Source organism: Labeo rohita, chromosome 5, assembly GCF_022985175.1.
Source record: "Labeo rohita strain BAU-BD-2019 chromosome 5, IGBB_LRoh.1.0, whole genome shotgun sequence".
NCBI classification, from domain to species: Eukaryota; Metazoa; Chordata; class Actinopteri; order Cypriniformes; family Cyprinidae; genus Labeo; species Labeo rohita.
This window is the reverse complement of record NC_066873.1, coordinates 4,857,965-4,884,167: the sequence shown is the minus strand read 5'-3', so window position 1 is coordinate 4,884,167 and position 26,203 is coordinate 4,857,965. Positions and strand designations below refer to the sequence as shown.

The 26,203-nt window shown below is 34.4% G+C and overlaps 1 protein-coding gene across 1 annotated transcript in view; it reads left to right on the top strand.

The window, feature by feature from the left end:
- Nucleotides 1-14,868: 14,868 nt before the first annotated feature.
- Nucleotides 14,869-26,203, top strand: part of LOC127165710 (astrotactin-2-like) — a 565,932-nt gene continuing 554,597 nt past the window's right edge. The window contains 1 exon segment of the mRNA XM_051110581.1: nucleotides 14,869-15,229. Coding sequence (XP_050966538.1) covers nucleotides 14,917-15,229 — 313 coding nt within the window. The 5' untranslated portion in view covers nucleotides 14,869-14,916.

The window sequence follows — 26,203 nt, the reverse complement described above, 5'->3', positions numbered from 1 at the left end:
CTTTTATAGTCTTGACAGATTTTTAATAGAGCTTTTGATCACAAGGAGGACGCAGAGGGCTCAAAGCTCAAGCCTGGTGGGCCACGGACCGGACACGCATGATTAATGCATCCCAAGGCCAGATGAGGTCTTTTTTCAAGCGAATTCACAGCCTGTTGAGCACCTTTTAGGGGTCCGCTGCCTTTGTTCTTAAACTAGAAAGGCAGGATAAACTGGAACTCAATCATACATAAGACATGACTGTTTCATCCCGGCACGCTTAAGCACTAATACACACATATAATCAGTGTCCTTCACAAGGGCTAAAGGTTAATCTCTGCATCATTCATTACTCGCCGGCGGTCACCATTATGCATTATGCTACAAAGGCAACCGTCGCTTTAAGATTAAGCTACGTGTGATCTTTGAAAAGCAGGACACAACAGTCTTCAAAATGTCCCACACCGTAAACAAACTCATCGCTGAAGCACTGTTTCACACAAAGACAGTAACACAGCAGGAGTGGGGCTGGTTTTTAGTCTGGGATGCTGAAAAACAAACTAAATCATGTTTTTTTTTTTTTGATCCCATCAACTGTATTTTGTTGCTTACTGTGAGATGTATTATTTTCGTGTTATTATCTGACATAAAATCAACCTAGCATGAAAACTACTAGACAAAATATCTGCATTTTTTCAGATATATCTCAGATATCTTTTTGAAAGTGTACAATTAAACTCACACAACAGTGTCATAACTTCAACATAATCTGTTGATCTAAATTGATTTAAATTGTAGTAAAACTGTTTTTACTTATTATATTTTAACCAGTGTATGACCAAACATAGTATAAATAATCTTATTTAGTGTTTTTTTCTTTTTTTTTTTTACTCAAGTAATACCCAAACTATGTTTCTTTTTATAAGCTAGCTCCTAATGAACAATAACAGATTAAATTTGCAATAAATTTCCAAGCCTGCATCAGCAAATTGTACTACAACCTTATTATCCATTATATAAATAATTCATACAAATCATGTTTAAAGTAACTGTAAAATAAAACAGCTCATACACTCTTAAAAAAAAAAAAAAAAAAAATGCAAAATCCCTTTCAAAAGGCATTAATATGTACCATTTAGTTACTAATTTTCATATTTTACATACAAATCTGTACCTATAAGGTACTAAAATTATTTTTTCCCTGAGAGTCAGGGGCGCAGATGGGATTTTTAACTGGGGGGGACCAAGCTGTTAGCAAATGATTTCAACTTTTGGGCTTTAACTAATGCTCAAGTACTTACTTTGCATAATTTGGGCTAATGGTTTGCACTAAAAAAACACTGGGGGATTCTTATTTAAAATCATGGATAAACAACAATGAACAAAGGTAAACAAAGGCCTGCCTGATCAACACTAGCAATGCATGATCAAACTGTTATTTGTCTATTATGCCAATCACCCACCAAAACTTCATGCCTTCTGCAAAATATGTTTTATTTAGCTAAAATTTAACGTGGTCGCATTTATGCGAGTGCATGGTCTGCACTGCTCCAAAGCGTCTGCTCTATAAAGCGCGCGTTGCAGCAGGAGTCAGAATTCACTAATCACGTAAAGAGAGGCGCATTCAGTGCGATCGCTTCGGATGTGGAGCCTGGTTTATACCACTAGCTGCGTCAGCACAAGCGCGAAGGTGCAATGCAAGCGTTGTCACCGACAGAGTTTCACTTTCTTTTTGTTTTAATTTTGAAAAGCTGTCATTTACCTCACGTTACGCTATTGAGGCTTTCTTTTAATTTTATTTGATTCCTCAGTGTTTGCTAAACATTCTGTAATTTATTGGTCTGTAGGCTACAGCACGTGGTGTGTGCCATGCTTCATCTTATTCCTTTTGTACTCCGTTTTATTGTTGTTATGCTTTTAATAAAGAATAGGCTACCAATGAATCCATATTTTGTTTTAGTCTTAAAAAGTGAAAGGTGTATAAATGTAAGCAAAACAGACAATAATCTTTTCTTGTAAAACGTGAGAAGATCACGAACTCGAAAGTGAAAGCGTCTGAAGCCTTATAGCAAAAGAGGAAGTCCCGTTTACAAAATTCAAACCAAAAATAATACTACTGATGAAAAAAAAAAAAAATATATATATATATATATATATATATATATATATATATATATATATATATATAATAATAATAATAATAAATTATTATTATTATTATTATTATTATTATTATTATTATTAATAATAATAATAATATATATATATATATATATATATATATATATATATATATATATATATATATATATATATATATATATATATATATATATATTATTTTTCTTCTTCTTCTTACTATTATTATTTTAATTATTGAATACCTATTTTATTTCTGTTTACTACCTATCTCCAAATAAAAGATACATTTATAAAATACATTTTCAATAAATCGTATTACTCATTCTGGTGTTATATATACACGTACAAACATTATCATTATTATCATTATTATTATTATTTATGTTTATTCTGTTATATTATTGTCACACACAGACGAAGGCAGAGACGGAGGTAAGTGCAAAACAGGAGTAGAGTATTTATTAGACAAGTTGTAAAACAGAATGCAGTGGTAAGGTTGTTTAAAGATCTTATCTGAGCAGTCCCAGCAAACGGAAGAGCAACAACAGGGGAGCAGATGAGAGAAACCGAGTCCATATAGCCAGGAGGATCCGTTAGCGTGAGAGAAGTGATCTGTAGACCAGACGATGAGTGACTGAACCGCTCGGGTATATATAGGGGTGTGGTAAGTGGGTTCAGGTGCACAGTCAGTAATCAGGTGACCTAGAACGGCTGGGCGGATCCTCCGGGGGAGTGGTCTGAGTGGGTGACTGAGGTGGAACTCTGACAATTATGTTAATTATATGTTTATTTAATGTTTATTGCAGGAAAATACTAATTCATGCATGTTTCTAATTCTTACATCCATGTCATGTTTAAAAGAAATCTAAAATGGCACGGTTCATATTATTTCATTTGGGTAAATAAATAAATTTCTGACTTTGTTTCATATTTGTAGAATGTGCCATAAATATATGCATACTCACTTTTCCTCTTGTTTTAAGCCTGTCCATTTTTTTTTCATCACAAGCTCTGGAGGATTGCCTGGCCAGTGTAAATCTCAACATTACTCTCATTCCTAGAGAGAAAAACAGGAGCAGTACCTTTGATAGATCCACCAGATTCAGCCATCGATACAAACCAACAGACTGACAGCTATAAGAATCAGGATTATATATCTGTATAGAGCTGCAAGTCATGACGGAGAGCAAAAGAGACACTTCCCACACATGCTGACTGCAGTAAAGCCCTCGATAAATCTTCCGTTTTCATGATGCTTCTCCTTTCAGCTCTCAACCAAGTGTGTTTAGGCCCCGATGCTGTCGCAGGGCCTTGGGACGACACTGGGCCACAGTCGCTGGCACTACAATGCCATTGTTCTCTGTGTAAAGAGAAGCGAAACCCACGGCCGGGCTTAAGAGTCTGTGTGCTGCTGGGTTCTGTTCAAACGCTGCCATCTGTGCCTCCAATTAAAGCCATTCACACAGCAGAAAACTTCCAAGGATGCGTTCAATACAATCTCTCTGTTAGCAGAGCAGGATCAGGACAACAGCAAGGTTAACCCTCTCTCTTCTGCCTCCTCTGAGTTAGAGACTGAATTGTATTACATTTTACATACCCAGTCTTTAGAGTTCATTTAACTTAATAACTTGCCCTCCAAATGTTGTGCTTCAGACACGAATGTCTCAGACATGAATATGAAGGTTTTTTTTTTTTTTTTTTTTTCAGTGTGGTGTACAAAAAAAAAAACAAGCAAAACTTCTTTACACTTACAACACCTAGCAACCACCCAAAAGGGTTGCCATGTAAGCAACACTTATAAAGCATATTTGCACTTGATATTTACGGCTTTAAGAAGCAAGCCAATCCAGTTTAATAAAATAGACACTTGCAGATCAAGATATTCCAAGATAACATGTTTAGAATGGTGTGTATTATGCTTGTTCTTATTTGTGTATATATATATATATATATATATATATATATAATATATATATTGTTCATGTATGTATATGTATGTGTGACCACAAAACCAGTCGTCAGTAGCACGGATATATTTGTAGCATTAGCCAACAATACGTTGAATGGGTCAAAATTTGCGATTTTTATTTCATGCCAAAAATCATTAGGATATTAAGAAAAGATCATGTTGCATGAAAATCTTTTGTACATTTCCTACCATAAATATATCAAAACTTACTTTTTGATGAATAATATGCATTGCTAAGGACTTCATTTTGACAACTTTAAAGGTGATTTTCCCAATATTTAAATATTTTGGCACCCTCAGATTACAGACTTTCAAATAGTTGTATCTCGCCCAAATATCTCGCACGTTTATTCAGCTTTCAGATGATCTCTAAAAATATTCTTTTAAAAATATTTTTTTAAATTGACAGTTATTACTGGTTTTGTGGTCCAGAGTCACATATATTTATTTTACCAAAATAAGAGGGATCATATAAAATGCATGTTACTGTTTATTTAGTACTGACCTGAATAAGATATTTCACATAAAAGATGTTTACATATAGTCCATAAGATAAAATAATAGTTAATTTAATAAAATGACCCCGTTCAAAAGTTTACATACACTTTACTCTTAATACTGTGTTGTTACCTGGATGATACACAGCTGTGTTTTTTGTTTGTTTTGTTTGTTTGTTTAATGATAGTTGATCATGAGTCCCATGTTTGTCCTGAACATTTAAACAGTCTGCTGCTCTTCATAAAAATCCTTCAGGTCCCACAATTTCTTTGGTTTTCCAGCAATTTTGTGTATTTGAACCCTTTACAACAATGACTGTATGATTTTTAGATCTTAGATCTAGTTTGTTTTCACACTGAGGACTACTGAGGGATTCATATGCAACTATTACAGAAGGTTCAAACACTTACTGATGCTCCAGAAGAAAAAATTATGCATTAAGAGCCAGGGGTGAAAATTTTTGAACAGAATGGAGATGTATAATTGATGTATAATGTATAATATCTTTATTATTATTATTATTATTATTATTATTATTATTTATTTATTTATTTATTTTTTTTTTTTTTTTTTTTTTCATTTAGTACTGTACTTTAGAGGCTACAGAAGACAGATAAATGTTTCCCAGATGACAAAATAAGTTAAATTTACCCTGATCTTGTAGACTAAAGATATGTAAACATCTTTTATGTCTTATCTTATTCAGGTCAGTACTAAATAAACAATAACATGAATTTTGTATGATCCCTCTTATTTTAGTAAAATATTTAACATTTTTCAGATTCTGAAAGGGGGATCTAAACTTTTGACCTAAACTGTAGTTATATATCTGTATGGAAAACACACCCCAGAACAACCTGTAAACCAAATAACAAACCTTTCAGCACACCACAGAAGCCCTTTAATTTCATAATAGCTTGTTTTGCACTCACAAATACTCATTTTCGATGCTCGATGTTATTTGTCTAGCAGCAGTCTGACTCTGCTTTAACAGAGTTTGTTTTGTTGGACTGAACCCTTATCGTGTGTCTTTGCAGTAAAGCACTGTTCGTTGTTTTGCTTGGCTTGATTACACCTGCTCTCATGACAGTGATCTTCAGCCCAGCAGAATTCATTTGTAAACACTTTAATGGCGGGTTAAAGCCATTTTATTGGCCCTCTTTTCTTTATTTAATTGGATGGCATTTTAGCAGAAAACAAAAGAGAGATGTGCTGAATGCTAAACATGGATATTTATGTGTAAACTCACAAAGCTGGAAAAAATAGAGCTACTTAGTCTACAAGAAACAAAGAAATAAATAGCATCAGGACAGTGTTAGTGCACTTTTTGTTGTTTATGTGTTAAAAAGTCATCATTACTAAACAAAAAGAGCACTGCGGATAAAACAATGTGTGTTTAATACATTAAACTCTAATGTGATTCATACAGTTGGAGAACTAGATCTGTGTCTTTTATTTTATTTTTTCTAATAATGTTAGTGGAATTTTCAATCTTCTAGAGAGCTTTTGGATACAACAGGAACTCTTTATTTCATGTCAGTTTAATGGATTCGTCTGATTTTCTCTAGTTCATTGTGTTTCTGAACTCACTGAAAACAGAGAAATCATTACCACAACTAAATACTACTTGAAATATGGCACTGAAATAACGCTTTCCCAAACACATTTAGTTTTGACATTTAATTAGACTGAGAACTGATACACAATAAGCCCAAAATGGTTTATTATGATTTGGATTTGCTTAAAAAGATAAGAACTAAAGCAGATATACCAAAACTTTACTATAAAGACCCACAAATATTAATTAAGGGCAGTAAACCACAAGTAAATATTGCATTTTATCCAACTATACTATAATAAAAGGTACATTTAAATAAATATATACAAAAATAAACAAATAATCTACATGTTAACTAAATAAACACATAAATAGTTCAGATTTATTTATTTATTCATTCATTCATTTTTGTGATATGCCATGGTTGTAAAATCAAAGGTCATCATAGGTCAACTTACATGGCCAAACTGAAGTACATTGGACACAAGCTCTTTAGTACAAACAGTTATTAGTGTTATGCATTGGGCATGCTTGTCTGACTTGACAATGTTATGTTAGGAAAATGATGCACATATCTTGGATGCACTGTTGTTTTATGTATTTGTAAAGCTGAACTATGATGAATGCATGTTTTCATAAAGATCTGTGAATTATTCTCACTTCTGAAGATGAAGTTAAACGTTTTTGCTGAAAGATTGAAGTTAAGATGCTATTCTCAGTGTGTGTGTGTGTGTGTATGTGTGAAGTTGTAGGTATTTTTATCCCAGTGTAAACTCTACTTAATTGCAGCTGTAAACGTGGGGGGTAAAAGTATGTCATGTCAGTCAAATGCACTGGAGCATTTTAATACAGCAGAAAGAAAGGATGAGAAACGGCCGGTCTGTGACATGTTGGGTTGATTTTTCAGCATGTGTCTTGCTTTCAATACATGTTTTAATATAGTTCCTCATTTATCAGATGCAATCAAAGTCCGTGGCACAGTCAAAGTGTGTGTAATATATGCATATATCTATTAAAGTTAAATATGCATTGTCAAAGAGGGAAGATTGACTTCCTAGCAGCCGAGATATGAATGTTGACTTCAATAAATGTAAAAAAAGGAAACATAAAAGGATGGAATAAGTGAGGCAGTGACATAACAAAAGCCCAATTTGTTTTATAAATGACAACCATATAAACTGTCATGGCTATGTATAATGGTTCAAGGTTTTCTGCTCCTCTCAACGATAAAAGTTCATTTGTTATTTTATGGCAGTATAACTCAGCACAATGGAGCGCTTCTCCCATTAGCTGGACATGTGCCTCACACTTACGGAGCTGAAAATAACAGGCAGGAGTTCTTCTTTTTATATTCTCTTTTTCTCCACAATGTGTAAAAATGGGTTTGAAATACTTTTTTATTTGGGAAAAGCTCCAGACTGTCTGAGACACGACTCCTGTATCATACCGCTTCCAAATATAGATGCTTATAGATGCTACTGCTTAAAAGTTTGGGGTAGTAAGATTATTTATTTATTTATTTATTTATTTATTTATTTATTTATTTATTTATTTATTTATTTATTTATTTATTTTTAATGAAATTAAATGAATACTTTAATTCAACTAGGACACTTTCAATTGATCAAAACTGACAATAAAGACATTTATTATGTTGCAAAATATTTCTATTTCAAATAAATGCTGTTCTTTGGAGATTTTTATTCATCAAAGAATTGTGAAATTTAAAATACATCAAGGTTTCCACAAAAATATGAAGCAGCACAACTATTTTCAACACTGATAATAATCAGAAACACTTATTCGGCAGCAAATCAGCATATTACAAAAATGTATGTTTTGTGCCTCTAAACGTTATGTATAAATACATATATACCATATAACAATGAGACGAGGCTGGAATATATTTTAAAATCAGAACTGTCAGCATTATTACTCCAGTATGCACTGTCACATGATCCTTCAGAAATCATTCTAATATGCTGATTTGTTATTAATATTGAAAACAGTTGTGCTTCTTAATATTTTGTTGGATTCTTTAATAAATAAGTTAAAAGAATAGCATTTATTTAAAACTCTTTAGCAACAATATAAACTACCATTTAAAAGTTTGTTGTCAGTAAATATTTATTCCTTTTTTTAAAGAAACAAATACTTTTATTCAACAAGGATGTTAAATTGATAAAGAGTGATAGCAAAGGTTTTGTTTGTTAGAAAAGATAATACATATTTAAGACTCTGTTATTTTATATATATATATATATAAATCACAGAGTCTTATGCTCTCCAGAGTCTCCTTTCTATATAAATTATATATAGAAAATCATTGTTTGATCAAGTGTGTGTAGTCTTGATGAGTATTTTTGTGGAAACCTTGATGTATTTTAAATTTCACAATTCTTTGATGAGTAAAAATCTCCAAAGAACAGCATTTATTTGAAATAGAAATATTTTGCAACATAATAAATGTCTTTATTGTCAGTTTTGATCAATTGAAAGTGTCCTAGTTGAATTAAAAAAAAAAAAAAAAAGTTAAAATAAAAACTTTAAAAATCTTACTGATCCCAGACTTCTGAATGGCAGTGTAAGTAAAGTTAACTAATGTGATCTTATTGTAAAGTGTTGCCAAAAATCTTACCAACCCCAAACGTTTAACAGTAGTGTATCTTTATATCAATTTACAGAGACTGAGGGTGGAAACAGATTAGTGTTATTTGACTCGTACAATAGATTCAAATAGAAAATAGTTAGTTGAAATTGTAATAATAGGTAACGCTTTAGAATAGGGAACACTTATTCCATATTAACTACAACTTTTCCCTCAGTAAATTCCTAATTTGCTGCTTATTAATAGTTAGTAAGGTAGTTAGTTGTAAAGTTTCGGTATTTGGTTAGATTAGGGATGTAGAATAAGATCATGTAGAATAAGGCATTAATATGTGATTAATTAGTACTAATAAATGGCTAATATTCTAGTAATATGCATGCTAATAAGCAACTAAGAAACCATAAAATAAAGTGTTGCCCCCTAAATGGTAGTGTATCTCCATTTAAACTGACAGCGGTTGGGGGAAATGTTTCAGATTAAGGTTATTTAACAGCAGCAGAACCTTGTTTTGGAGTTTGACAATGAAGAGGAACCTGAAGACCAAAGAGAAGTGCTTCATCTCAAAGTCTTGAAGCAGCAGATTTCAGAAGCAATCACACAGACCGCAGATCACCAGATACAGCACTTCCATTAGTACAGATACACCAAACACGATGTGCACATGTACTGTATTACAGTCACACAAGCACCCGACGTGCTCCTGCTCTCCAGAAACAAAACAAAAGAAATCCCACTTCCTTTAGCAGTTCAAGGAGCCTTTAACTATACAGCATCTGTGCTGAGACTCACTGAAACGGAACGGGCCTTTCTGAATGCAGTGTGCCGGTGTGTTTTCCACACCTCTCATTAGCCGTGGTGCTGATGTTGTGCTCATTTGCATCTCCACAGTAACACCTCAGAATGAAGCTGGATTCTGCTAGTTGATTTCTGACAGCTGGAGGCTTTGCTTCTGTGCTGTGGGTTTCTTATTGCCGTTATTTTAGTTTACTATGAATATTTTGTATAACAAATTAGTCGCCATCTGTGCTTTTGGCTCACGACTGCTTGGGAAAAATGTACGTTTGACTGATCAACTGTTGCAAATCACCTACGTGTAAACATATACTTTTATTTTTCTGTGCTTACCATGGAAACTCATTTGATAAATGAATTCATCCTCTATGAACCTGAAGCTTTTGAACCGATCTTGAGGACAAATGAAAGGAATGGTGGCGTGTTGATCAAATTATTGCACATAACTGGAAGAAAAAAAAAAAAAAAAGCTTAAGTTCAACTCCATTACAGGACATTAATTCTCCATTCACGCTTTGTAATAAATATTATGAACCCAGTAATGGAGTGTGTTGCTCTTTATAACGAATGGCTTTGGCCAGGTCTCTCTTCATGATTTCTGGCTTCCCCAGGAACTGCTCTTTGCAAAGAAAAAGCGTCTGAATCATTGGCTAAGTGCAATCATTCAGAATCCAGACAGGTAATACAATGAAAAAGTCCTGATGTATGGTGTCCTGCATGCATGCCCTCAAAATATTACAAAAGCTTGCAGAAATATTTTTTATTAATAAAGACATTTTTATTGTTATCATTCTCTATTCTCCTGCTCTTTTATCGCTGGCGTAGTGTTTTGTAACTTTGAGGCAGACGGTATTGTTAAGAAAAACAACAACAAGCGAACATAAACTGTGTACTGTAGAGAATACAATAGGATAGAAAGAAAAATAATTTAAAAGGACAATCTAGCAAAAATATGAAGCGGGAAGGCTTGTAAATCTCTAAGGATATCTGCTGCAGTTTAAATGAGTTTTTCACCAACTATAGTTTACACACTGAAAAAAATGAAGCCTGATGTGCGTGACCTGCATACAACATTCAACATACACTTCATAAGTCTAGGGTCTATAAGATTTTTTTTTTTTTTTTTTTTTGTGGGAAAATATTAATACTTTTATTCAGCCAGGATGCATAAAATTGATCAAAAGTGACATTTATTATTACAAACGTAATATTACAAATGATTTCTGTTGCAAAGAAATGCTGTTATTTTGACCTTGCATCATAGTTTCCACAAAAATATTTGCCAGTGCAACTGTTTTCAACAGAAATGTTTCTTAAGCAGCAAATTGGCATATTGTGATATGCTGAGAGTGATTTCTGAAGGATGAAGTGACACTGACGACTGGAGTAATGATGCTGAAAATTCAGCTTTGATCACAGCAATAAATTATATTTTACAATATATTCACATAGAAAATGTACCATTTATTGTTTGTTTGTTTGTGTGTGTGTGTGTGTGTGTTTTGATCAATTGAATGCTTTAGTGAGCATTAGAGACTTCTTTCAAAACATTAAACCATTAAGAAAATCAAATCAATCAATCAATCAATCAATCAATAATCTGCTAATAAAACCAGCTTCAAAATCTAAATCTAATTCAAAAAATTATTATTATTATTATTATTATTATTATTGTTATTATTTTGTTAATTTGCTTTATATATATATATATATATATACATATATATATAAAAGAAAATGGCAATACGTAAATAAAATAAAATAAAATAAAATCATGTTTTTATGAATAAAATTGTTAAAATCAGGGAAGCCAGTTATGTTTTATATGAGGCTTCACAAGCAAATTATGTTTTTGTTTTTTTTATGAACATGATATACAGTAGTCAACATTTGAAGTCAATCAAAACATTTCATCAAAGTTGTCCCAAAACCAAAACAGTACCCGTTCTTGTCTTAGGACAACTTTGATTAACTTTTTTGATCCACTTCAAATGTTGACTACTATATAATCAGTGATATTTCAGCAGTTCTAAAACTACAGTGTAACCAAACTGTTCTGTTTAGATATGACACACTGTTCTGCCTGCTAAAAGCAGCCTTTAGATATGGACAGACTCTTACGACAGTTCTTCTTAGTGGTTATTTATTTTACCTCGTCGGCAGAGTTCACTGGACTGGCTCAAAATTGGCATTATAGCACTCAAGTGTAAAAATCCCTGACCTGCACACTATGGCAATATTATTCATGTTAGCATGAAAAAAAAAAAAAAAAAAAATCCATAATTGAAGTATTTAAAACGCTGGTGCAACCCACTATAAGACATACCGTGTACACAAAACACGCAGCATTTACATTGGAATTTACAATATTATCAAATGGCCATCGATTGACCTTAGGAACAGGGCATAAATTAATATGCAACAGCCTTGAATTTCATTATTGGTGACGCAAATAAATAAATATACCAAACGTAGTGGCCTGGCTTCCTCAAGGGTTTGAAAGAGAATCCTCAATCAGCACCACGGACAGCGAATCCTTCATGCTGTTCAGCACCACGGACAGAGACAACCAAACTCACACACACACACACACACACACACACACACACACAGCTCATTCAGATTCAACATCTGCACAGCACAAGGCCTGCGAGCAAAGATGAGATATTGAGAACCAAAGATATATATGTAAATGCTGATTTGAATTAAAAACACTGTGCTAAAGTAATGAAAATTTAATGAGACTCTTATTGAGAATAATGAGGATGACAAAAAAAAGCTCAAAGTAAAACATCCCAGCCCATTAGGACAATGAGAGTTTAGAGAGAAGTGTGGTTAATTGTCAAAGAAATAATGCAATAAATCTTACTGATCCTAAAATTAATGCAAAATGCATAAGATTCACCCATGCTTTGTTGAGGATGAAATGTTTGGCTCGTATGTGTTGAAAAAGCATTGCACATGCCTCCGTTTCATATTACACCCTTATCATTTAAACAGCAACACCCTCCAGCTGCAGAGTATAAATAACTGGGTAAGCAATAAATAAGCATGCCGTTCTAGAGCCTGTGCTGCACCAGTCCAGAGGAAGAAAGGAAGGACAAATTGTTCATTTATTTGTGAGAATCAAGACAACAAGCATGGCAGACCTATGGCTAAGATGGAGAGGAGAGAGGCTGGACTCATTACACGCACTAAACCCGTTTAAAGCATCTCTGTCTAGACCGACGCTAGCTGCCGTGTTGTTTGTCAAATTCAATTTGGAGAAATCAGAGGACTCCTTGGCACAGAGGTCAAGACAATTTCGACGACAGTGAATCTCATATATCCACTGGGGGAGTGAGCGAAAAAGCCCTATTAGCTATTAAGAGTGTATCGTTCTCTTTACATACGTGCTGAAACACTGACACTTATTCGCTCTCCCTGTCTGCCACATGTCACCGCCATTCTGAGTCGTCAGCAGGTTCTGCCAGCACAGACACTGCATGCAGTAAATGAAATATATCAGTCCCCAGTCTCTTGGGTATCAAGTTGCATGAAGATATCAGCATCCACTTCTGTTAAAAAAAATCAAGTGTTGTGCAGTGCAATCAGTTTATTAGGACTGTTAGAAACTGTTTAATTAAGTTGTCTTTTACAGCACTCCGTATGTTAATCAAACCTGAACATAGGCTGTTGAAAAGCATGGAAACACACACACATACGCAGTTGGAGAATGGAGGGCATCTCTTCAGGAGGTGGTTTCATAGGGCACACATGTGTTTTTTGCTCAGTCGCTGTGTGAACTGACATGGAGGAGCTCCAGGTGTCACATTCAGCTCAGCTCACTGCTGTTTCATGTGACAAAGTCAAGTTTATCTGCATGAGTTTAGTTGATTTGATGTTTTGGAATCTATTATGTGATGCAATTCAAATTATATAGTGATTTAAAACAAATACACACTTGAATGAATGAATGAATGAATGAATGATAAATAAATAAATAAATAAATAAATAAATCCTCTGAACCAACTTTTAAAAAACGTACTCTGATTTGGTAAAGTAATATTTTATTTTACAAATTTTACAATTTTATATTAATTATTACGTTTTATAATAATTATTTTTCCAAAGACAAAAACATTCAAAATGTTAAATAATGTAGGTCAACATGTTACATTCTGAGCCATTTAAAACATTTTTACTATAAACAAAAGCTGAATTAGCTATAATTTGAAAGTAGAATTTTCACTTATAATAAAACTGTGTTTGACAAAATTGTTTTTTTTTTTTTTTTTTTTTTTTTTTTTTTTTTGGTTTACTTACTATGTGTAAAGACAGCTTAAAAAGACCTGCATGTTTATTGTGCTGTCATTTTAAAACATGCATCACTTTTCTGTTATGTGCTTAAATAAAATGGGTCTGCAATCCAAAATACCATATAAACACTTTTTTCTTTCCTTTTTTTTTCTGTAGGGTGACCAAGATAAAAAATCATTTAAAATAAATTATACAGTTTTTTTTTTTTTTTTTTTTCCCCAGTGCAGTATAAGACAGTTATTTAAATCTGGGGTAAATTGAGGTAAAGGTGGGACAATTTTGCCACTGAGATTATTGGGAAAAAAATGTTCCAATTGACCTTAATTCACCTCTATATGTTATCCATATTTAAAACAATATAACTGAGATATCCAATTAACTTTCTATCTCTTTCTCTTTTTTTTTTTTTTTTTGCTCTCATAATCTATGTGCATATATATCCATCTAAATGATTTCTGCTGTGGCGCTTTTGTTTGACTGTACTGCAGTGTGACTTTCACAGACCCAGAGTTCACTTTTGTCCATCACTGCAATATCTCTAAATGCATTCGTACATGCCACTGTATAAAGTCTTTAAGTGTATCTGTAAGACTGCATATCTTTAAGAGGATTCCCTGAGCTGTCCTGTATACCTGCAGTATAATAATATTGGAAGATGCACTAAATTATCTGGTTTTATTCAAGTCAGAATATTATTTAACATAACTAAATAAATCTAAATACATAGGTAAATAAATACAAGGTTTATTTTATTGCTTATATCGTTATTATATATGTACATTTAAAAGCTTCTCATGCAATGATAAATAATAATAATAATATATATATATATATTTTTTTTTTTTTTTTTTTTTTTTTTTCGTATATGTTAAATTATAGAATGGTATTTTTTATACACTGTTTCATTGTGTATGATGCTATTGTTCCAGTTATTGTGTCTGAGTGAACGTGTAGGACGCGGCTCTCAGTGCTGCCGCCTGCCGGTCACACTCAGCGCCTCTGCCGCTGCTATAAACCACCAGCGCTTTACATGAGACGCTCAATCCACGCGCAGCGGCACCGCGAGCGGAATGACACCGAGAGACGCGCGTCTTCTCCTCCTGCTGCTGCTGGGGCTCCTTGTGAGCAGAACCCGGGCCGGGGGAAAGCTAGACGAGGAACGGGACAAGAGAGGCGACGCGGAGAGTCCGTGTGAGGTGAAGACCGTGACCGTGTCCACACTGCCCGTGCTCCGGGAGAATGAGTTCAGCTTCACCGGCGCGGGATCCGGGAGTCTCGCCGGAGGGGAGTCCAGACTCCTGCTGTTCGTCAGGACTGACCTGCCGGGTCGCATCTCGGTTCTGGATGATCTGGACAACACGGCACTGCCCTACTTCACCTTAGGTAAGATTTGATCGCCCGTCAGTCACATCTAGAGCTGATCATCTCTGCGCGTTTGCCTGATTCTTATGCTTCTGAGAATAAGAGAGACGGGTTCATTGTAAGAGCAAGCTTTCTTCCAGAACAAACGAGCAGAATGGCCATCGCAGGGTTTCTTATTGTGTTCAAAAGCGATAAAGGTGCTTCGGTTATTCCTCACACTCATGTTCTGCTCAGGGTCTGAGAGATCTCTCAAAACTGTATTGAAGTATCAGATTGACTTTTCCTAGTTGCACTGAAACTGAAAATATGATATTGCTTCTGTTGGATGTCTCAGAGAGATCAGGTATAAAACATGCATGCTTTAGATGGAGTGAAGCTTTTCAATATAACATTTTTGACTGAAAATCTGGAGAAGCACTTGTCCAATTGCCAGTATTTCTCTACACTGTGTTTTCATGGAGTCAGATTAATGCCGCATGAGATATTATGTGATATTTCACACTTAGTTTATAATACAACAGCTTCAGGATCGTCTTGGTTAGATGAGAACATTTTATTTAAAAAAAAAAAAAAGATTACTATTCAAAATCATTGTTAGTATTATTATTTGCACATATTGTACAGTACCTCAATAGTTTCACTAAGTTGGTTATGTGATTTTTCCGGCATGTAGAAAGCTCTTCTTGTGTTGTTATAGGTGCTTTACATTGTAGTTTTGTTTAGTGGGCTCTTTAACCATAAGATGCATGGCTTTCTGAAGAACTAGGCAACAACAAGTCTGATTTGCATAAGTCATAGACTTTTTTGGACTAAATATGCAGCTTTTTTCTTGCTGTGCATGTTAGAGAAAGCAATGTTTAAGTAAATGTAATTTGCACATTTGTGGTCATCAGGACGACACTTATCTTAGGTACAGTATCCTCGAATGAATGTTTTGTAATGCGTTCAGCTTTCTATTAATGCACTGAATATGTAATGATAGTCTGGCACAGTTAACATGTATGTACCATAACATATCAAACCTAAAATCATTAAACATGCCTCGTCCTGTACGAGTACAGTGAGTGCACAGGACTGAATGAAAAACAGCGATGGCAACTGCACTATATTGACCGCTGCGTTGCCCTTTCACCCATATATAGAATTTCAGTTACGCTCAAACACAATATTGATGTTGACTGCTACTGGAAGAGGAAAACTGGGAACTATCACTATACATATGGATCATATGATTCAGTTTGTTATGGAGACTTTATTTGTATGCAACACACATTACTATTAAACATACCCTGAAGCCATATGTGTATCTGCTGTGTGTAAACATGAATCTATATGCGTTATGTCAGCAGAGCATTCGAGTCCTCTCAATTAATGGATGTAGACGCAAGGCCCATGTTTAGTCCTGCAGATTTAGGTCTTCAGTGCAGAAATCTTCCTGGAACAGAGCTGGGATTGGAGAGCTATCAGCTGTTCTTTGAGTGGTGAAATGCAACACGAGAAAACAACTGGTGTTAGAGTAGCGGTGAGTGAAGGAAAATCCGCAGGCAGGTTCAGTGCAAGAGAAACTTAAGTAAATGAGTGTATATTAAGGGTGTGTGATGTTGACTAAAGAAAAAAAAAAGATTTCTCTGTATTTTCTGTGATTTTTATATATATATATTTTTTTTTTATTTTTTTTTTTATTTTTTTGATAACGATTAGGTGATATTTTGTTTGTTTTTGCGCTGCTACATTGGCTGGTTTAGGCCTGTCGTAGACAACTGACTCCTGAAGCTTTCCATATTCTTCATTTTCTGTGCAGTGGTTCGTTCTCCGCAGTGACAGATATTAACTTTTTCATTAAGGCAATATTTTTCCACTTAAATTAATTTCCAGGGGCATTTTTATCTTTGTAAGAGCAATTTTAAGCTTATTAGATGTATGCATCATTGTTTTTGTCAAATTCTTGCATTTAATAAAAAAATAGGGCTGTAATCAAATGAAATCAGTATCAATAAAATACACTTTTGCACTGCAGAAGTGGCACAGAAGATGCAACTAAAGCAGCATTTAGATGTATTTACACTGCAGTTACAACTGTGCCTATGCTATGACATTTATGTTTCAAAAAATATATTTTATTTAAAACTAAAATTATATTTTTGAAAGTTTTATGAAACTGTCAGTAGTGGCAAGTAGCACTGTCATAATGAGTGAGTCATTAAATCATCCATTCAACCAGTTCATTAAAAAATATGATTCATTCAGAGACTGCTTTTATGAATCATTGAATTATTCACTCACTCATTCATTCATTTAGTATCAAAACAGTGAAATGTGTGGCTTGGAGATGCACAACAGTTCTGTTGTGGCTTTGTTTAGAACTATTTTATTTACAAAATAGTGCAAAAAAGAAAATATTGAAAATATCGAAATCAGTAATTGTAATTATGCTGACGATTGATAAAAGCAGACTTGCTAATATAGAAATATACAAGACAAAACCTCATTCAGAGCATTTTTGCTGCCATATATTAAATATATTGTGGAGTTCGTATTTTCAAAGTGTACTTTGAAACTCGATAATGTCAGCTTCATTATCTCGCACACCAGGTGTAAATCAGTTTCTTTGTAATGACAGATTGCACAGTTTTTTTTTTTTTTTTGGTTCGGCCTGTTCAGTAGATCCACTGACCTTTTCCAGATAGTCCCTTTGTCAGCCTTTGGAAAACAGTTTTAGGACTTTGAGAATGAGGTTTGCATTGGTGGCTAATTTTACTCGGGCTTTCTCCGGCCCAGTGACCCGTGCTCAGCTGAATCTATACTGCAGTGGCAGGACTTTCAGTTGGGAGCGAGCCAACGGTTTTGGGGCTCTGGTGATGAAATACCAATGAAAGGCCTCTTAAAATAGAGGTTTAGTTTCATATGTCAAGTGCTCTTTGATAGAAGCGAATCTATATTCCTGTAATGAAGAACTACAGCCGGACCTCATCAGCAGTTCTTGCTGAAAAATAAGCGAATGCTTGGAAATATTGATCACTGGCAAAGCGGCAGTGCTCCTTTTGTATTACAACTTCATGTTTGTCTTTCATCAAGATTTATGTGCATCAGACGGTACTGATTCCGAACAGGATGCGTCAGCAAAACGCAACTCATTTTCAAAACCTATGGCTTTTTATTGGCATTTGCTAAGGCAAGAATGGCTATTACTGTAGCTCATACAGCAAAAACAAACAAACAAATCTCTCTCTCTCTCTCTCTCTCTCTCTATATATATATATATATATATATATATATATATATATATATTTTTTTTTTTTTTTTTTTTGCAATATGGAATATGTAGGTTTACAATTTTATGGACCCTAAATCCCTAGCAACCACATAGCACAACTTTAACAAGCATTCCGAAAACCTTAGTAACAGGATACCATGTATTGTAGAATATGAATTTGTTGAACACAAACCTCATGGTAATGATGCAAATTACATTTGTTTCAAATGTATGTTTTAGCATTGCTCCAGTTTATTTAGAGAGCAAAATCAACAAACAATCAAGTATTGAAACGGCAGGTGGTAGCTTTTGTGTTTCCGTCTCAGTGTGCTTTCTCAAGCTGCTTCCAATGAAACACGAAGAGCGAGGAGAGCGAGCGTTTCGCTGACCGTCGCTCAAGCGCTCACCTCCAGTCTCAGACGTGATTTATTACCTGAAGCGCTCGGGAATGTTCAGAAAGACAGAGAGAAGATTAAAAAACGACAAGATGAAAGTTTTTATCCGTACTGCTTTTTTGTCTGGTCTTTTCGATCTAAGCGAGGAAATTCTCAGAGCGGACACGGAAATAAAGTGTGAAAACACAACTGATGAGTCTGTGTGTGTGCTGTTCATACAGCTCAAAGAATATTATATTACAATATTGCTCAGCCTTTGGTGAATTTAATTTAATCTTGATATTTACATTTCTGAAATGATTTGAAATGAATGCTTGAAAAGAGAAACAGTGATTTCAATCAAGCATATTATATTCAAAATGAACACAAGTAAACTACAGCAAAAATCTAGTACAGAACAATCATGATTTTTTCTATTTAAATGAACTCAAGGATGAATATTTTTTAATCATTTCATTTATGCACCAATATAGCAACACACAGAACCAGTATTTACCTATATTACAAAAGCATTGTAATACAAATGAATTTTTAAATTAAATTTAAAGTTTTCAATTTAAAACAGACTAAATTAACTAACTCATGTAAATTAATTCATCCTTCTAAGTATAACTTTGCTATTGTTACTTATTTTTTTAAATGCTGCTAAAAATATCTCATGCTCATGAGTCACAAGACAATAGAAGATTCTTTAAAAGTGTAACTAACGTACCCAAACTTAAAAAAAGTTCTAATTAAATAACACAAACCATAATAAAGTAAACTAAACTAAACTAAAATGAAATTGTTTGTGTGATTTTTTTTTTTTATTTTTTTTTTTTTTTTTTTTTATAAAGGTCATAAAGGCTGCATTTATTTGATAAAGAAAACATAGAAAAGCTGTAATACTGTGAAATATCATTACAATTTAAAATAGCTGTTTTTTATGTGAATAACTTTTAACTTGTAATTTATTTCTGTGACCAAAGCTGATTTTTCAGCATCATTACTGCAGTCTTCAGTGTCACATGATCCTTCAGTCATTCAGATATGCTGATTTGCTGTTCAAGAAACATTTCTGATTATTATCAGTGTTGAAAACAGTTGCGCTGTTTCATATTTTTGTGGAAACTGTGACATATTTTATTTTTTCAGGATTTGTTGATAAATAGAAATTTCAGAATAACAGAATTTATTTGAAGTAAAAATCTTTCATAACATTATAAATGTCTGTACTGTCAATTATTATTATTTTTTTTTGTTTTTGTCAGTTTAATGCAGCTTTGGTTTAAAACAAAACATGTATTTGTTTAAACAAATCTCACTGACCTCAAAGATTGGTACTGGATGTACTGTACACCAAAAGCTCCAGATTTTAATGTGTGGTGCATCACTGAATGATTTTGGCAAACTGCTCTCAAACAAGAAATGCCCTTCATGCTTTGTGTGCATGTCGAACAATGCAGACTATTTGAGTCCCAGCAAACAAAGCGCGAATGCTGATGGTTAATGCAGGGGCTTCATATAAACAGTCCCTACTGTTCCAGATGAGCTGCAGCTATCAGAGAAACCAGGAAATGCCACAATTTCAATGTGCACGTTTTTCATTGATTTGTCTAACCTTTTCAAAATGTCACACTAATTGAAGGAGGTTTGTGGATAATTAGTTTCCCCTCCTCAATGCAAGGGCAATTAGAAGAACCTGGAAGACACAGTATGATTATTAATTACAGTATTTTAAAAATGATTACCATTTTAATCCAGTAAAGACCCATGATAAGATGCACTATGGAACTTTAAGTTGAATGTTTATAAATACAGTCACCAAAAGTGATTGATAAGTTCACTAATTTAATTAGCAACTGATTATTTTATATAATATTTGGGTTTCATGCTTGTTAGAGTACCACAGTGGTAGCTTAGTTAACATTCAGCGCTGAGTAGTAACTGATTACATATAATCTGGATTATATAATCAGATTCAAAAAATTAAGGACTGGTAATTAGATGACATTACATTTGAAAATACTTGTAATCAGACTACAGTTAATTTGTATTGGTTACATGAGTGTGTTATATAAAATAGCAATAAATTATTCAGAATTTATTGATTCTCTTTTAAATGTCACTTTTAAAATAGCCTACTGCTTATATTTATTTAGGAAGTAGAATAAGAAACTTAGAAGAAAACATGTCACTAGTTATAATAACACAGCATTTGTATTGGTTACATGAGTGTGTTATATAAAATAGCAATAAATTATTCAGAATTTATTGATTCTCTTTTAAATGTCACTTTTAAAATAGCCTACTGCTTATATTTATTTAGGAAGTAGAATAAGAAACTTAGAAGAAAACATGTCACTAGTTATAATAACACAGCATTTGACCACTGGATTTACTAAAATCATTTCAGTCATTTTTAATGTTTTCTCAAAATTGCAACAACTGCTGATGAAAAAAATACAATAAATAATACATAGAATGTGAAATTTACTAGTTAGATTCACAAATAATTAAAGAAACGGCAAGTGAAAAATTGAATCAAACATCTTTTTTTATATATTCCAGTAGAAAGACTGAAATACAGTATAGTCCCACCTCTAAAATTACAACTTAGACAACTTTACAGGTCATATAAACAACATTTATGTTAAGTAATTCATGCAATACATTTCAGCTTGTATTCCCTTGTTCTCTTCCCCCATATACTCAACCACGTTTGCTGAACACATCTTAAAATTAGAAATCAACAGGATTCGTTCTTTTCCAGTTCATGTGGGCTTCAGTATGAACGCAGAGCAGACAAGCCAACAAAAGTGAATGCATTTCTTATTGCTGCTTGTCTCTGCAGAACCCGAAGCTCGCATTCTTCACTTCTTTTGCAATGCATCTCCCGCATGTGTGCTATTATGTGTGTGTACAACTGTGGCAATACAACTAATGCGAACTTTCCAAAGTGTGTTTAATAAGGGTGCTCAACAAATTGTGCATCTGTTTGATTGGATCTCCCACAACAGAGTCACACTCAATTATTCATGATAAAATACACCAGCTCTGCCGCATTTGCATTTATAACTTTCGGTGTCACTTTTATAGCGACTTTGAGGAGTGAAACAGTCAGTCTGGTTTTGCCATGCGGCGCAAGAGCGTCTAACAGCGGACGCTTCAGTCAACAAATCACAGATGCTAGTCTGCTGTTCAAGACTTCGGCTTTATAAATGGATTTAATCAACTTTCTGTAGGCAGCAGCATTCGGATTTACACAAACCTTTGATGAATTAAAACTAAAATTATTTGACAGGGGATATACTGGCTCTCAAATAAAAAAGCAACTCTGATAGATCTTAAAATGTAAAGTGCTGCGCGGAGCAATTGTTTTATACTAACACAATGGGAAAAGAGACATTTGATCATTTAAAGGCAGTGTACCGTTCTTTAGAAACGTGTTGTTAGTCAAAGCACGTCTTCAGTCAGAAGTTAATCATAATGGAGCAGATGTCAAACAAACACCTATTCTTATCACATCAGCAGTCAGGGCTTACAAATCAAAGTAGTTGCTTAAGTTTACCATCACTTTTCAGTGATTCAAGTGGTTTGTATGTGTGATTCCAAACCCTAATGCTTTTCTTTCTTCTCTAAAACACAAAATAAAATGCGTTGAAGAATGTTCGCACCCAAGTAGGACAAAGGTACCATAAAAGTGAATAAAAATGAGCCTTTTGTCACACAAAGCTATACTCAAAAACATATTTAGGCCTAAATAGAAGATTAATGTATTTGAATTGTATAACATTTCCATCCATTTGGATTACACGGTTTTAATTTAACTCAATGTGATGCATATTTGTCATGAATAAATGAAACAGCTCTGGTTTCACTAGTGTTAATAAACTGAGTGTGTTCTAAATACATTATAACCAAATTTAAATATTTGCCATTAACAAATCCCTCAAAGATACGCATTTGAACTGAATGCTGTCTGTAGCACGTCTAGCCATATTTTAGCCTTTTTTGTCCCACAAATGAAAGAAAGTCCTATGGGTTTCTAATGATCATGGTTGATAAATGATGACAAGATTTAAATTGTGGGTGAATTACTTTATTAAATGCTTGTCTATATAAGTCAAACAGTGTTCCAGTTTTAAATGACTCTTTGGGTTTCAGTTTTTTTTTGATCAGATTAATCTTCAGGACGGCCGTTCTGACAGATTATGTGTAGTGGCTGAATTTTAGTAGTATGGTGCGTGTTTTTTTCAGACCGCTAAATCCAGAGGCACAGACATCATCATCTGCTTTACTCTAAAGGTCAGCTTTCATTTTCTCACCCCATGAAGCACTTACTCATTCCTCACACTGTTCTTTATACTGTACAGCTGCAGACACTCGCTGAATTTGATGGTTTGTTTTAACATGCAGTGTTTGTTAACGATATTGCATTTACATGTACATTTTAAGTACCATATTATTCTCTTGCTACTTTTTATGCTTGTGATTTTTCATATTTTTTTTACGACATTTATAAGGATGCTTGTAAACAGCGCAGTATGAATGACCCTTCTTTAGAACAGCAGCCGTATCAGTGGATTTTATAAAGCTTCCCTGTAAACCCCTGAGGAAAAAAGAAAAATCGGCGGGCACTGTGTCAGCATCCCGCCTTTGTTCTTTTTACTTTTACAGTCTTTTCTCTTCATCTTCTTTTTTCCCTCTGAAAATTGAAACCACCAGTTCCTACATTTATCGCAACATCGGCAGAAAAACAAAACCCAACCCCCCGTTTTTGGTCTCTTTTCCTCTCGCCTGGATGAATCCGATTCTGACAACTCAGCCTTTTGATAGATTTCTTCTGGGTATTGTTGACCAGGAATATTGTACAATGCACAGTGTCGATGCTTTCTCTGCAGTCCCATCCAGACGATGCCAGAGTCTTTATCACCGACTTTAATTCACAGCCAAGGAGTTGCACGCTTTATTCTTGTCCTGTGAAGGAGATCACTGCCAGCGGTCAACAGCTGCCTGTGGCTTTGTGAAATAAAACTTCTCAACACCAGCAGTTTATCAACCGATCTTCCAAACTGTAGAGGACTCATTTAACAACAGTGCAAATAAAACTAGATTTTTAGGATTTCAGATAAAGATGTGAGCAGTGATGCTAGAGTGTTTTGTGTCCTCATGATCTTCAAGTCTCTATATTTGACTTGCATTATTCCTTTAGGTCTGCTGGGTGAAAATTCACTTTGAAAAGTAATAGCACCTCTCCTCAATAAGCCATGTCCTTCAGTTTCACATTGAAGTTTAATACTTACAGATAAATCTCTAACCCTAATACTTAAAGCAATGCTTCCCTTAAAAAGACCACTAAAAACTCATCCTCAAATGAATTCACCTGACACTAATTTAATGAATGAACGAATGAACGCATTTATGTAGCACTTTTATTGTGTATTGCCATACACCCAAAGCGCTTTGCAATCATATGGGGGGGATCTCTCCTCACCCACCACCAGTGTGCAGCATCCACTTGGATGATGCGACGGCAGCCACAGGACAACGGCGCCAGTGCGCTCACCACACACCAGCTACAGGTGGAGAGGAAGAGAGTGATAGAGCCAGTTCAATGAATGGGGATTATTAGGAGGCTATGATTGACAAAGGCCAGAGGAGGGAATTTGGCCAGGACACCGGGGGATACACCCCTACTCTTTACGGGAAGTGCCATGGGATTTTTAATGACCACAGAGAGTCAGGACCTTGGTTTAACGTCTCATCCGAAGGACGGTGCAGAATGCTGACTGTTTCTATAGCAACCGGAACTTCTAACGGCAGCTGCAGTGTCGCGCTAACTTTACTAATTAACGATTGGCTCTTTCATTAAAAAGGCGGGGCTTCGCCTCCACATTGAGCGTTGCATCTTTCCCCATTCAAAACTATATGAGAGAATTTTTTAATAACACAGCTATGTCACAATTATTCAACCCCTATTCAACATTGCTGTTTTTGGTCACTTATTTGTACGGTGGGGAACAAAGTTGTCTTCAAGCACAATTAAACCTTTAGAAACTCTATTAGGAAACAGAATTAGCATGAGCTGTTTACACATGCAGTACATACATTTAGCCCATGCATGAGCTGAAGTTTCAGTAGCAAATATGGCAAAGTCAGCAGAGCTCTCACAGAAGCTATAGAGGATACATAATTTGATTATTTTAGAAAGTCTAAGGCATTACAAGTTCCTAGAGACACAGCTGGCAGCCTTATTCCTTAGTTTAAATTGTGTTGTACCAGAAAACCTTTGAGGGAGTTGAACAAAAAAAGCACAAAATCATAAAATATTTGATCAGAGCAACTGAGAAAAACCTGCAATGTACAGCCAAAGACTTTGCATGATGACCCGACAAAAGAAGGAAAAACATTTCAGTGCAGTGTACAAGAAGAACACTAGACAAGTATGATTTTCATGTTGAGGCATCTTGCCGAAACCACTTTTGACCAAGAAGAACAAAAAGGCAGACTTGAATATGTTAAAATTCATTGGATCGACCTGTGGAGTTCTGGAAGAAGGTTTATGCAATAATGTGACCAAACTGGAACTTTTTGGAATCATGGATCAGTGGTACGTCTGTTGCAAAAAAGGCAAAACTCATGAGCAGAAGAACATCATCTCCATCATCAAACATGGAGATGGGACAGTCCTGTTATGGGGGTATTTTACTGTTGCAGGAAGTGAAAATCATGACTTTATGAAGGATATCATGGTTCCTTTGAAGTGTCAGGCCATTTCGGCAAGAATTCTGATGCCTTTGGTGCAAAGACTGGAGCTAATGATCGATGGACTTTCCTGCAGGACAACCATCCCAAAGTAAACATCCAAAGTCTACTTTTGCTTAGTTCAGGGATCAGTTATAAAATGTTCTTGAGTGGCCTGTTCAATTCTAATTGAAAATATTTGGCTGAATTTGAAGAAAGCAGTGGCAAAGTAAAAACCCAAGATTATCAGTGATCTAAAAGCTTTTTTTCTATGCAAGGAGTAGGACAAAATTGCAGTAGAGAGGTGACAGAAGCTTCTAAGCACTTACAGGAAGTGTTTATTGGTGATTTTAAAGAATACAATATTCTGCACCAAATTTGACTTTTGGTGGTTGAATAAGTTTGAACATTAATGTTTAGAGCCGATTTATTTCTTTTTCTTTCTTTTTTTTCATTATTCATCAACTTATGTTCTCAGAATTACTCAAATGTGTAATAAACTTTCTCTAATAGCGTACGAAGGCCTTTGTTGAATTCAAATTTTGTTCTCTGCAGCAAAATATCTTGCAGGTCAAGGGGGTTGAATAATTTCGACTGCAACTATATGAATGGATGTCTATG